Source organism: Podarcis bocagei (genome assembly GCF_964188305.1).
Source record: "Podarcis bocagei genome assembly, chromosome: 1".
NCBI lineage: Eukaryota > Metazoa > Chordata > Lepidosauria > Squamata > Lacertidae > Podarcis > Podarcis bocagei.
This window is the reverse complement of record NC_138125.1, coordinates 93,877,689-93,891,273: the sequence shown is the minus strand read 5'-3', so window position 1 is coordinate 93,891,273 and position 13,585 is coordinate 93,877,689. Positions and strand designations below refer to the sequence as shown.

General features: G+C 41.3%; 1 protein-coding gene across 7 annotated transcripts in view; it reads left to right on the top strand.

The window, feature by feature from the left end:
• CLASP1 (cytoplasmic linker associated protein 1) overlaps nt 1-13,585 on the top strand; it is a 170,786-nt gene that overhangs the window by 149,593 nt on the left and 7,608 nt on the right. For all 7 annotated transcript variants that reach the window (XM_081206379.1, XM_081206382.1, XM_081206381.1 and 4 more), the window contains 5 exons: nt 5,626-5,776; nt 6,027-6,273; nt 7,231-7,421; nt 9,764-9,892; nt 12,282-12,488. In XM_081206379.1, the coding sequence (XP_081062505.1) occupies nt 5,626-5,776; nt 6,027-6,273; nt 7,231-7,421; nt 9,764-9,892; nt 12,282-12,488 (925 nt within the window). The remainder of the gene's footprint in view (nt 1-5,625; nt 5,777-6,026; nt 6,274-7,230; nt 7,422-9,763; nt 9,893-12,281; nt 12,489-13,585) is intronic.

Below are 13,585 nucleotides of genomic sequence, written 5' to 3'. Positions count from 1 at the left end.
GGAAAATGTTAAAAGCTCCAGAAACTGGTGAGCTCTGAATCCTAAAGACTGTGTTTGTTGGAGGCTGTGGCAGTTGGGAAATAATATTGTGACATCTGTAAAAGCCACACATTTCTCTTCATCTCTTTGTTCACTTTGTAATTCTTCCAGTTTTCTGCATGAATCATTGTTTTCTATCTTGTATGATTGATGGGATATATTTGTTCTTTGTAAATGGATGTTGTTCCATCTTGCACTTCTTTTTCTCTCTCCTCGTGTTATCTGTGTATCATACAATTCCTGTACTGCCTAAATGTATTTTATTGCACATGTGGTTACTCTTAAAAAAACAATATTCTAGAAATTGCTTTTCTTCCTTCCTTCCTTCTTTCTTCCTTTGGCTATTTTGTAACGATTCATTCTTAGGTTATAAAAATAGGTTCTTCCCTTGTGGATTTTGGATGCCACTGATATTTTAAGTCTGCAGATAAAATTCCATTCCATGATACAAGTTGTATGACATAACCCACACATTTGTGTAACTGTGCTCCACAGATGTTATTGTTTTAGAATAGAAACTCTGTCTGAATTAACTCTATGAGCTGCTTTAGCTACTAAGTGTTAGTAGGGGTGGTTTGTTTGTTTTTAATAGCCAACATCAACCTTGTTTAAAAAAGCCCTACTTCTAAAATAATGTCACCCCACCCACTTTTATTCTCAACAGACTAATAAACGAACTGATGCAAATAGTGTTTCCAGTAGATGCAGGCTATTATTGCGTGCATGTGCAACAGTATAGAATGCGATAAACAAAAATCCTGCCTTGCCCTGAGAGGCTTATAATCTAAATTTAGACCCAAGGAGGAAACAACAGGGAGAGAGGCACATAAGTAGAAAGAGGAGAGCCAAGAGAAAGAGGAGTTGCAAAGGATGCGTGTGAGTGGGTGTCAGTTGCCTATTCTTAAGTTTCCTATGTACTCTATGACTATGGGGGGGTTATACCAGAAACGTCACAGAAGGAGTGGATTTTTAGCTACAGCTGGAAGGGGAAGGGAGGTAGCCTACTTCTTCACACAGAGCATAGTTAAACTATGGAACAGCCGCCAACTTGGATGGCTTTGAAAGAGGACTAGGCAAATGCATGCAGAATGAAGCTATCAGTGGCTACTAGCCACACTGGCTGTGTTGCGCCTCCACTGTCAGAAGCATTATGCTTCTGAACGCCAGTTGGTGGGTATCACAGGTGTGCAGAGTTCTGTTGCTCTTGCAGGCTTCCCATAGGCATTTGGCTGGCCACTGTGAGAACAGGATGCTGGCCTGATCCAGCAGGCTTGTCTTTGGTTGTTGTTGCTGCAGCTCTGCCAGTGAGTACTGAGGAGGACCGCTCCCCCTTAAAGCCCATTTTCCACCTTGGGCCTGGGGGCAGGCCCCATACTCACCGCCACAGCTTATAAGGCTCCAAGGAGGCCTGGGGGGTGGGATGGATGTTTAGTCGGGTTTGGGAAGTTGTTTAATTTTGGTATGTTTGTAACTTTTACTGTTTTTGGTTTTTATTGTTTTTTGTATAGGTTTTAATTTGATTTTAAGGGGAAGGATCAGGACTGCCTGGGAGCCAACAAAATGGCTGGGGCAGGTTCCAGGGGGGGGGGGTGCACTGGGACAACCGATCTCAGTGATCATGGGCAGGAGGAGGAGTTACGCTAAGACCAGACCATGTCATTACCGAGGAGGCAGGTTTAGTCGTTGTTTGAGGACTATCCCTGCCGCTGGGTCTGGTCTTGACTGGACGGATACTGGAATCAGCAAGGGATACCCACATGACCTGAAGGTGCTGCTGTGCAATGCCAGGTCAATGATTCATAAGACCACTGCCATCCATGACTTGATCGTTGGCCATATATGAGAATGGATGAAAAAATCATTCAAATTAGAGACCTAAAGATGCTACAGTTGGAGGAGCTAAGTGTTTAGAAATCATTGTGCCAGTAACAAGTAGAAAATTTCTAGAAGGTTCCAGAGTCTTTTCCTTGAATGTATGGGAGTGGCACTCTGAGCTTAATTAGCATTAGCTAGAAGTGCAAATAAGAAGACCACAGGCATATGCCTGTTCCTGTAATTTATGAGGTGCTGGAGATAAGACAAGACCTTTGTTTGAAAGTGTACTGTTAATTGCTGTTTATGTTAACAGTTGAAAATATATATTGCTATCGTAATGCTTGTACCCGGTCTGGGAATGAAATCTTCCCTGTTTAGGGAAGTTTTTAATGTTTGAAGTTTTATTCTGTTTTTAATGTTCTGTTGGATGTTGCCCAGAGTGGCTGGGGAAACCCAGCCAGATGAGCGGGGTTGTTATTGTTGTTGTTGTTGTTGTTGTTGTTGTTGTTATAATTATTATTATTATTATTATTTATTATCTCTTGACTGAGACTTCACAGAGTTTGTGCGTCATCTTTGAAACAACAACTTTGTCATTGTTCACGACTTCCATGAGAGAAAAAGAAGATAAACTCTGCTAAACAGTTTAAAAGAGGTTTTACCTAACCACCAGTGTCTGCACAGTGAAAGTGTGTGGATTGTAACCTCTAATATTAAGGTGGTAGTTGGAGTCTTGGGTGTAGAGCAGCCTTGGGTATAGTGAGCTTGTGAAAGCCCAATGAAATCTAAGCACTGAATGCCCAAGCCCTTAGAGATGGGGGACTGGATGAAGGAAGTAGAGATCTGGAAAGTGAGTCTATGTTTGAATGCCATACAATTTGATGAAGCTGCCCAAAGCCAGAACATAGAGAGATTAAGAAAAGTCCCAAGAAAAGGGGAAGGGATGCTGCTGAAAAGTTGTGATGGGTAGGAAGAGAAGCAATCAGCTGTATGAAAGGCAACATAAATCAAGGAAGGTAAGGTCAAAGGCTGTGTACACACCATGCATTTATAGCATACTCCTACCCTCAAAGAATCCTGGGAACTATAGTTTATCCCTCACATACCTTCTATTCCCTGCACTCTTAACAAGTATAGCAATCAGGATTTTGAGTGTGTGCTTTAAATGTGTGGTGTATACGCAGCAAGAATCCAGAGACCTTCAATTTTGCTGGTTAGAGAGAGATGGTGTAGAGACTGCATGAGCAAATAGCACGTTTCAAGACTTTGGAGGTAAAAGATGGAAGGAAGATTGGTTACAGAATGAGCAATTCTTTCAGAACACGGGAAATGGTGGCACATTTGAATATGATAGAGAAATAACTGATGTAGAGCGAGAACTTGATTTTGTGGTAGACTGGATAGAATAACGATGCAAGTGCTATTATAGGTAAATCCTAGATTCAACCATTCCACAAAATCATCCTAGCAAGACTTTCACTGTGGGTGGTGTAGACAATGCCAGGATGAGAAGCCCTTTATTTTTGCCATTTTCAGAATGTAAGGAAATTGATTCTTTTGCAAAAAATGTAACTTTTATGTATCTTCTTATCAGTGAGTTACAATCATATTTTCAAGTGGTTGAAAATTATGTTGTTGAAACTGATGGTGTAGTTGAAACTGACAGTGCAGTTGAAAGGGCTTTCATATTTGTTTGTTTTTCCACCACCACTGGCAGATCTTCCTTCCAAGTTTTTCTTTGTTCAGAGATTAGGTGTTGCCTTATGCCTGCTTTGCCAAAACACACCATGGACATTCAGTTCTGGTAGTGCTACTTGGGCTGGTGTTGCAGAGTTAGTGCATTGACAGAGGTCCAAGGATTGTATCTGTTCCCAGTATTCATGAAGCCCAGAGAACTCAGGAGACATAAATCTTGTCTTTGGTCCGCAGTTCTTTGAATCCCTTCCAGGAAGAGAAACTTCTAGACAATTGTCAATTGCTGAAACCAGAACGTTGTTCTGGTGAGGTGCCAGGCAAAATATGTTTCCATTTTGCGAAACATCCATTCAGCATATGTGATGGGAGAATCTATTTGCCAGTTCTTTATTTTAGGCACATTTCTTTGGATTACACTATATGTGAAGGGGGCAGACACTTTTGTTCATTGACAGTGCTGCCCCCATCTTTATATAAAGCATCTTCTATTGAACCCTGACTGGAAACACAGGTAAAGTGGGGGAGGGGGAGCTAGGGTTCAGATCCTTTGCCCATGTGCATTTCTTGTTGTAAAAAATGAATACATGTACACTCTGCTTTATATGTGAACAGCGCACACCCATGAATGTTTTCCCCATCATGTCTAGTTTGGCTCTATATCTTTCCTAAGTTGAGGCATACCAGTGCAGAGAGAAAATTGCCATCTTTCACCCCTGTTTGGAAACGATGGGATTCAGTTCTCATTCCTTTCATTTTAGCAATGAATAGTCTCCAGCCCAAGAGTCATTGTACATAGCTGGTTCACACGCAACACGAAGAGGACAGTATAGTGGTCACTGTGCCTGGTCCAACTACTGTGAGCTAATCCATGGTTTGGCTTAGTGTGTCATCTGAACCTGGACTGGTTGTTTCGCGCACTCCAGACAAACCGTGAACTAAAAGCCCAAGAACGTGATCTGGTTACAGATCATGGCTTGTATGAAGTGAGACAAGCCATGAGACAAGGTTTAAATGGCATGCTAAACAAAATGATGACTTAGTTCACACCAACAGGATTGCAGGAAGGTCAATTTGCAATGTAAGATTGCAACCACCAGTGTGCCCTGCTTTCAAATGATATTCATAGTTACAGGGTTTTTATATGGAATGGTGGTCTGCTGGTGTCCCTGGTAATATTCAGTCACATATACTCTGGTATTTGGGGCCAAAGTTCCCAGTGAGCATTAGGGAAAAGCAGGGCTTTGCTGATAGCTCCCCACATTTCTTGCATAAATCCATTCCAAGTATTATATTGATGCAAACTGCATTGGCATCAGTGATCACACTGGGCTACCTGTGACAGATCTGGATGATCCAAAGATGATCAAGTATCCAGTTGGGCCAAAGGGAAGCTGTTTCATATCTGATACTCCAGTTATGGTAGTAATAGACTTAAGACAGCTTAAAATTTAGGTTAAACTAGCTTTCCTCTGGATATAATCAATTTATGTTAATTTAGATAATTTGACTTTGGTTTCTTGGAAAGCACAAGTAAAAGCCCAAAAACTAGGTTTGTGTATTTCATACATTGTCCATGGTGCCATAAACTTTTCAGTTTCCATTATCACCGATGTGCATTTTTATTACTAACCATTTACCATACTTCATTTATTTGGAACTAGGATTGACTACATATGCTAGAATGCTCGAACTTCATATGGAAATAATTGATTTTTATGTGCCTTTTGGTTGATGGTAGTATGAGATAATGCTGTTTAAATTTTGGCTGAAATTATTACTTTTAATTATTTCTAATATACAGTGAAATTGCTTCGCTGAAAGGGCTGGTTGAGTATTCATGTTTGCCATATAAATGTAGTATCACAGTCAATACTTAGTTTATGTTTGCCAGGTTTATACCATCCACAGCCAACCTCTGAATCCCTGTTTTGGGGTCCTGAGTTCATGCCTTGTGAAAGTTAGCATAAGTTTTGAAGCTGAATTTCAAATCATGTGTCCCCAAGTGGGCTATATTATAGATCAAAATCAAGAAAACCACTCTTCGTTTTTAACATTCCGTATGTGTTTGATCTTCAGCATGTTGGATTACGACACAGAGAACTTAAATTCTGATGAAATTTACAGTTCCCTTCGTGGAGTCACAGAAGCAATTGAAAAGTTTAGTTTCCGCAGCCAAGAAGATCTAAATGAACCAATCAAGCGTGATGGAAAGAAGGACAGTGACATTGTAAGTAGGCTTCTGGGGAGATGAAAGGATGATGTTGATGAAAATGGTTAGCAAAATGTCGTGATTTTGAATAGTTTTCCTACAGGGAAAATATTTTCATGCCGTTTGACTTTGATAATCCAATGCCCTTTCTTAGCATTGAAGTTCAGGAGTCAAATCTTGCAGCTTTTGCTCTCTTTGCAATCTTAGTAACTGCATCTAATGTAAGTCTTGCTAGTCTTAATTGCCCTTGTTCTCCCTGTTCCCACAGGTTTCTCGAGATGGCTGCTTAGCCTCACCAGCCACTGATGTGCGTGGAGGCAGTGATGTTGTGGAAGGGGGAAGGATGGCTCTTGATAACAAAACTTCCCTACTCAACACCCAGCCCCCGCGTGCATTTTCGGGACCCCGAGCCCGGGAGTATAACCCTTACCCACACTCGGATACTATCAGCGCCTATGACAAGAGTGCCCTTAAAGAGGCGGTGTTTGATGACGATATTGATCAGCTTCGGGACGGTTTGTTTTTGTTTTCTAAATTCCTAGACGATCCCCATTCTTGCTTTAAAATATGAATATTCCTATTTAATTGGTGATGAAATGTACTGGAACTTGCTTCTTGAGTTCAGTTTCCATCACCTCTTAGCTCATCTCTGCTAGAATATGCAAAGACAGTGAATAATATGAAATATGAAACTATTAATTGGGAAATCCTAGTCTTTAAAACTATAATATGAATATGTTCATTGGGTAAACTTAGTGTTTGCTTTAACATTTACGGTCTTTCCCCCTCATCACTTTGACAGGATAAGGCTGATGGGGTGGGAATGACAGGAATGTCATTGTTATTAGAGCCATTTCACATTTTCTGACAGCCCCTGGTAGTAGACCAGTATTCCATCTCTGTGTTTTAGCTTCAGCACATGAATTTGAGGGGGAGACAATGCATCCTTAAATAGTCGGGATCATGAGCCTGGAGACTGTACCTGGAGGCTGGAGCCTACAGCAGTCTGTGTGTGTGCTTGAGTCAGGGCCACAGCTCAGTAATAGAGCACAAGCTTTGCATGCAGAACATTGTGGAGCCAACCCCTCACATCTTCAGGTAGGGCTGGGAGAGACTCCTGCCTGAAACCATGAACAGCCTCTTATGGCCATTGTAGGCAGTGCAAAGATGGATGGACCAATGGTCTGACTTGATGAACCCCCAGAACAGCTCAAAGTGGAAGGAGAGAGGAGATTATTCTATCAGGCTAGTAGAATGGTTTGCACTGACCGAAGAACATTTGCAACCGCAACACTGAATTGCTCCCTAAGTATGTTAATGTTATAGATCAACGTGTATTGTAGCCAAAGGATGAGAGATAAATCATATTTATAGACACTGTGAAGAAACAATGTGAATCTGTCTTATCCTCAACCATTTGCAGCAGTAGGTTCTGATTTGTCCTCATTGTGCTTTTCCTTTTCCCTTCTCAGTGCCCATTGATCATTCTGATTTGGTAGCTGATCTTTTAAAAGAGTTATCCAACCACAATGAGCGGGTAGAAGAACGGAAAGGGGCCCTTTTTGAGCTACTGAAGATTACAAGGGAAGACAACCTAGGAGTTTGGGAGGAGCATTTCAAGACCATTTTGCTGTTATTGCTGGAAACGCTTGGAGACAAAGATGTAAGCTATCAACATAGGATCCAATATCTTTTAGGGATCTTTCAGGTGACACACATTTTCTACAGCAAATGGCGCCAAAGGGTGATGTTTTCCCTTTATATGTGGCTATTGTTTAGATGGAGTGGCAATACTGTGGTGGTTTGCTATCATTAATGTTTCCCAGGAATTCAAAGAAACTGGAACTAGCTGCTTTGGACGGGCTTCTCCAGAATACCTCAGACTGTTTTAAAAAAATGGTCCAAATCTGGTTTCCACCCCCCACCCCCTTAAAAAAAAATTATCCATGTGTTCTGAGCAGCACTGGACAGTTGAGTCTCGCTGCTGTTTAAATTTCCTGTAACGCCTTCAAAGTAGCCTCATTCTGGGGCAAGATGTGAAATCAAAGTGGCAGCCCCCAGCGTTGCTGCGCACCTTTCTGGTTGCCACCCCTGCTGCCAAGTAAGCCTTTTGGAGGAGGCGATCCCACCAGAGGGCATTTTACCCAGGGCTCCCTCAGACCTAGAGCTGCCCACACAACTAGATAGGAAGCTGAGAGAATAGGGGCAGATCAGTATGAACATGGATGGTTATGAATGCTAGCACTAAGGAATAGCCATGCCTTTTAAAAGCACTGTGTGATCATTGTTGCCCTTTGGGTGAACACAGTTGCTACTGCCATAACTTCATTTGTTTAAAAGATTTCTATCCTGCCCTTCAGCAAAGCCACCAGGTCAGTTTGCAAGAATGAGATGATGAAACAAATAGAATAATAGAAACTTCATTATCCTTCGTTCTATTTTCTTGTTTTATGAGAGGAAGTGGACATTCCAGCCTCTGAAATTTTCAGTTTGGTCATCACATCTTACCAATCACCTTTGGGTTTCTGAGCAGTGTACCAAAGCAATCAATGGAATCATTTCTTAGTTGTTGAGCAAAATGTAGTGGTGTAACCCAGCTTGCCTTGACAGCAGTATAATACATCGACTAGGTAAACCAAAGGTAGCCAGACTTTAGTTTGTTGCACTTGAGGATATGGTCTGAACTTACAAAGGCCCTTGGCTTATATTTCACAGGCAAATAACTGACAGCATTCAATATTATGCCGGCTGGTTTCCATCTCCCCCACCCCCTGGCCTACCACCACAAAATAAAAACTGAAACACTAGCACTTCACCACTGAACGTTTACTCAGTTGATATGAAGTATCTGAAGTAGTGCCCATGGTTTTACCTGTTTGAAATGCCATCAAACTATTATTCTGAAAGCAGCAGTTTGTTGCATGCCAGTTATTGTTTTCTATTAGTGTCTACCAGTTATTGTTGTCATAGATGCGTCAGAAGATTTATTCAGGGTATGAGTCATGTTCTAGCCTGTGAACTGAGCAGGTGAATACTCAAAGCATCAGGATGTACTGAAAAAGTTCAGCCAGGAGCAAGTTAAGCTCAGTGCTCCTCTGTTGAAACCGTAGGCACTGTTTGGAATGGCCGTCATCCAAAAGCATAACTCAACAGTTATATAACTAGAGCAGTTGTTCCTAGTATTCTTGTTTGTAACATCAGTAAATGGCAAAGCTGGGGTGGAAGTACACCGAATGACAAGAACTGTGATAGAAATGCTGGATAGATTTATTGCAATATAAAATAGAACAGTACTTGGGTTTGCTATGCTTAACAATAGTTGTAGCTCTTCTGAATGCAGTGAGACAAGAGGAGTACAAACTTATCTTAACTGAATTTCAGTAGGCAATGTGTTGGACTTTATTTTTGGTATTAACATGCATTTAAGAAACATACAGGATCAGAACTTTGCATATCTCTTCTTGAGATTCACATCAATGGGTAGCTGAGATAAAGTGACCCACAGAATATAGAATCTAGAAAATCCCAGCCTTCATTTTAAAACAGAATCTGCCTCTTATACTTGAGTCAATACATTTAAGAGCATGGTGACAGCTCAGAAACTAAAAGATACATGAATAGTCAAGTTATTCCCCACCCACCCAGTGTTATGGATTATAATTCTTTTGTGTTTTGTTCCAATGTTTTAAATTTGGGGGGGTTAACAGACACAGAAGCAGAATATAATAATTCTGCATATAAATTGCTCACTGTTAGGTAGCATTTACCTAGTTCTCAGATATATAACTGAATTTTGCAAATGAGTTGAGACCCATGATGTGTGGTTTTGAGGGATCCTCATTGCTAAGCAAGTGCCTCATAACCCCAATGCTCCCCTTTTCTTGGTCTAAAAGATTTCTCCCCAAAATAGAAACTGTGCCAGTCCTGGCAATACACACTTTATGCTAGTCATTTTGAAAAACTAAATGATCTCTTCTCCAACATGTGCTTCTGCTTTTGATCTAGCATTCAATAAGGGCCTTGGCACTGAGGGTGTTGCGAGAAATCTTGAGGAACCAGCCTGCAAGGTTTAAGAACTATGCTGAACTAACTATCATGAAGACTCTGGAAGCACATAAAGATTCTCACAAAGAGGTGAGGTGGCTGTTTTGTTGCTGCTGGAGAAGCTCTGTTGTCTAGGGCTTGTTGGCAAGAGACTCATCTCAGCCCTCTTAATGGTCAAAGCTTAACTTCAAAGGCTGACAGATATTTCTGTGCCTGTTCTACATAAAACGAATTGTAGTAGACAGGAACCCAAATGCCAAGGAAAAGTATTAAAATAGAATGGGTGGTGGTTAATGCTAATACTACTCAGGGTAGACTCATTGAAATTAATGGAGATTAATAGCAGGGGGTCAACTCTGAGTACAACTGTGTACTGTAGGGTTACTTTAAGTAACATCTGAGGCATTTTATAGAGAAATGGGGGTGGGGTGGGAATAGGATTCTTGGCCGCAAAATAGGAGTAATAGGCAAACCAGGCTACAGGAGACAGCCATGTAACCCGTGCAGGATTATAGCTTGAAGCACAAGGTGGCATTATCCGGTTAAGCAAGCAACATGGGAACAAAATGTGTAAAGACTGTCTTAAAAAGGAGGACCAGAAAATATTTAATCCGTTTAATAAATCAGCATGTCTGTACTACACTTTCTTGGAACCAGAGTCTCCACATGACACTCATTTTTTTGTAACAGCATTTAACAGCAGTTGTAAACTGATTTCCAGATAAAGCAGCTGGACAAAACATTTTGTTCTGAAGGAGTGCCTTTATTGGCAGGCATCTCCCAAGCACACATTCTTTTTGATTCACCTTGACTCTGTGCCCTTGTTGGTTCCCCCCCCCCCTCTTCTTCTTCCCCGAATCACCTCCACAAGTGAGTGGAAAAGCTTGTCATCTCCCAAAGCTTTCTCCGCCGGTTTTTTCCCTTTTTGTCTAAAACACTTTTGTACAATTGTGTCACAGAGTATCAAAATTATGTATAGTGCTTAAATTGCTTCAAACTCTTATGCTCTCATTGCCACCTGTGTGCATTTGTGAATATATAAAGCACCAACTTTTGAGCTATCAATAAGTATAGACATGCATCCCGCTCCAGAAATCAATGTATGTGTTCAGATGTGTGCAGGCATATCTTGTGGGTGGTTGTGTTCATTACAGTTGTGGAAAATGCAAAGAAAGGTAGATATAGACTCAGTACTGAAGAGCTCAGTATGTATGTTTAGCTTAGTTGTACCTTTTGTGGGTGAGAATCAGTCCTCCAATTCCTTTTTCCTATGCAATTATGGATTTTCACTTCACCTTCATGTTGAACTGGTGGAATTTGCTAAAATAGTTGCCCTTTTTAAAAGTAAAAAGCAAGTCAAATATTTCATTTCTGTCACTTGTAAAAATTACGGGTGCCATTGTTTCTGATGAATGTACCTGTCATCCTTACAGGAATGGGTATTTATAGATATCTGAATTACCAAAATATTTAATTATTTTTAATGTGTATTTTTGCACAATCTTAAACATATACCAAACAGTCTGCACTTTCTTAAGCAAAATTGCACGTACAGTCATTAAACCTTCATATTACTTTGTCCTATTTGTGTGGCAAACAATCTTAGTTGTTATACAGTGAAATGCACATGTACAGAATAAATGTATATACAGCCTTAGAATTATATTAACCATGTTACAGTGTGACAGTGCAGGAAAACACACTGGTACTAAAAGGTCTGGTATCTTAACTTGAGGAAAATATAATATTGAACAAATTAGTGTATATCTGAAACCATAATTGGTTCTTTTTATCATACATTATTTTATCATACAGCCTAATAAATTTGCTTCAGATGTGGAGAGGATGGATCAAACAAATCATTTTGTCTCATAAAGATACCTAAACTTAATTTGCTTTTCCTCAAACAGTCACATAACAAATACTTTCAATTCATTACACATAGCATATCTGGGGCTGTCTTCAAGCCCCAAAATACAGAGTATACAAACCTAAGATAAGTCAGTGGCTTCAGAAAGCTGTGAGGTCCACCTTTCTTCTTATGCTACCTTCAGCTATAAATTATCCTGCAGTGTTTGTTTCTTCTGGTACATTTCATAAGCATTAAAATAAAAAATTGGGAAGGTCCTGCCATGTCTAGCATTGTTGGCAACTGTGTGTCTCAAGACACAAGGCAAGAGTGTCATCAGGAGTAAACTCAAACCATTCAAGAGTTACAACACCTGCTGTGGCTGTAGAGACCGATACAAGAGAGACATGTTTTATTGCAGTTGGGGCAATACAGAAAACCGCATTTTGTGACTATCACCAATCTACTACGTGTGTAGATTCAAAACGCAGTCTCTAACATCAGTACAATAACCTAGTTCTAGAGGACAGCTGGGTCATGCTAAGTTTTAGATATAGAAATGTATGGGTTTTCTGTGCAGTACTAATCTGTAAAATGTAAATCTCTCCCCCCCCCCCTAAAAAATTCTAGGTTGTGAGAGCTGCTGAGGAAGCCGCTTCCACTCTGGCCAGCTCCATCCACCCTGAGCAGTGCATCAAAGTGCTGTGCCCCATCATTCAGACAGCTGACTATCCAATCAATCTGGCTGCTATTAAAATGCAAACTAAAGTCATTGAGAGGATCTCAAAGGAGTCTTTGCATCAACTTCTTCAAGACATCATCCCTGGCCTGTTGCAGGTATGCTACCCTGAATGAACGCATTTAGTCCGCACAAACCAAGTATTATTTAACATTTCTTCTGACTTATGGCAGGTAGCAAGAGCTACTCATTGTATGTTATATATGCATAATTTTTTAAAAACGACTTTCCTCGTTTATAAAACACATGCATAGTCTCTTTCTTCAGGTTGTGTTTTCTATCCTGTTGTTTTGAGTTTGGAGTATATATGGAGCTAGCTGTCAGTTTAGTTCAGTCTTCTAGTATCCCTTTGGCAAAAATGAATCTGCCTCTTTTGTCTTTTAGCACTGTTGTGGCTTTAAAATTCTGTTTTCATGCAGAGTATTATGGCTTCTGGGGACGCGGGTGGCGCTGTGGGTAAAACCTCAGCGCCTAGGACTTGCCGATCGCATGGTCGGTGGTTCGAATCCCCACGGCAGGGTGCGCTCCCATCGTTCGGTCCCAGCTCTGGCCCACCTAGCAGTTCGAAAGCACCCCTAAGTGCAAGTAGATAAATAGGGACCGCTTACCAGCGAGAAGGTAAACGGCGTTCCGTGTGCTGCGCTGGCTCGCCAGATGCAGCTTGTCACGCTGGCCACGTGACCCGGAAGTGTCTGCGGACAGCGCTGGCTCCCGGCTTATAGAGTGAGATGAGTGCACAACCCTAGAGTCTGTCAAGACTGGCCCGTACGGGCAGGGGTACCTTTACCTTTACCTTTATTATGGCTTCTACGTGAGCCTTTCCTGAGCCAGGTGCAACTCTTGCTGATTGAAGCGGGCTTCCTTAACAGTTGCTTCCTTTGGGTGGATTTTGTGCTATGAGTAGAGTCAGTGGGGCGGTGGGGTGTGTGCGCGCTAGAGGGTGAGGGGGTATGGATCTAAGGCAGGTGTGTTGCCTCCAGATGTTGCTGGACTACAACTCCCATCAGCCCCAGCAAGTACAGTCAATAGCTACTAGGTACAATGGGATTCGTAGTTCCCCACACCTATTCTAAATGTCCCAACTTGCCCCCAAACCCTCACTCAGCTATATAGCACCTCCCTGGTTTAGCTTTGACAGTGTATGTTCTTGAACTATGTTTTATTCTATTAGTCTTTTTAGGGATGTTGTGGCCCA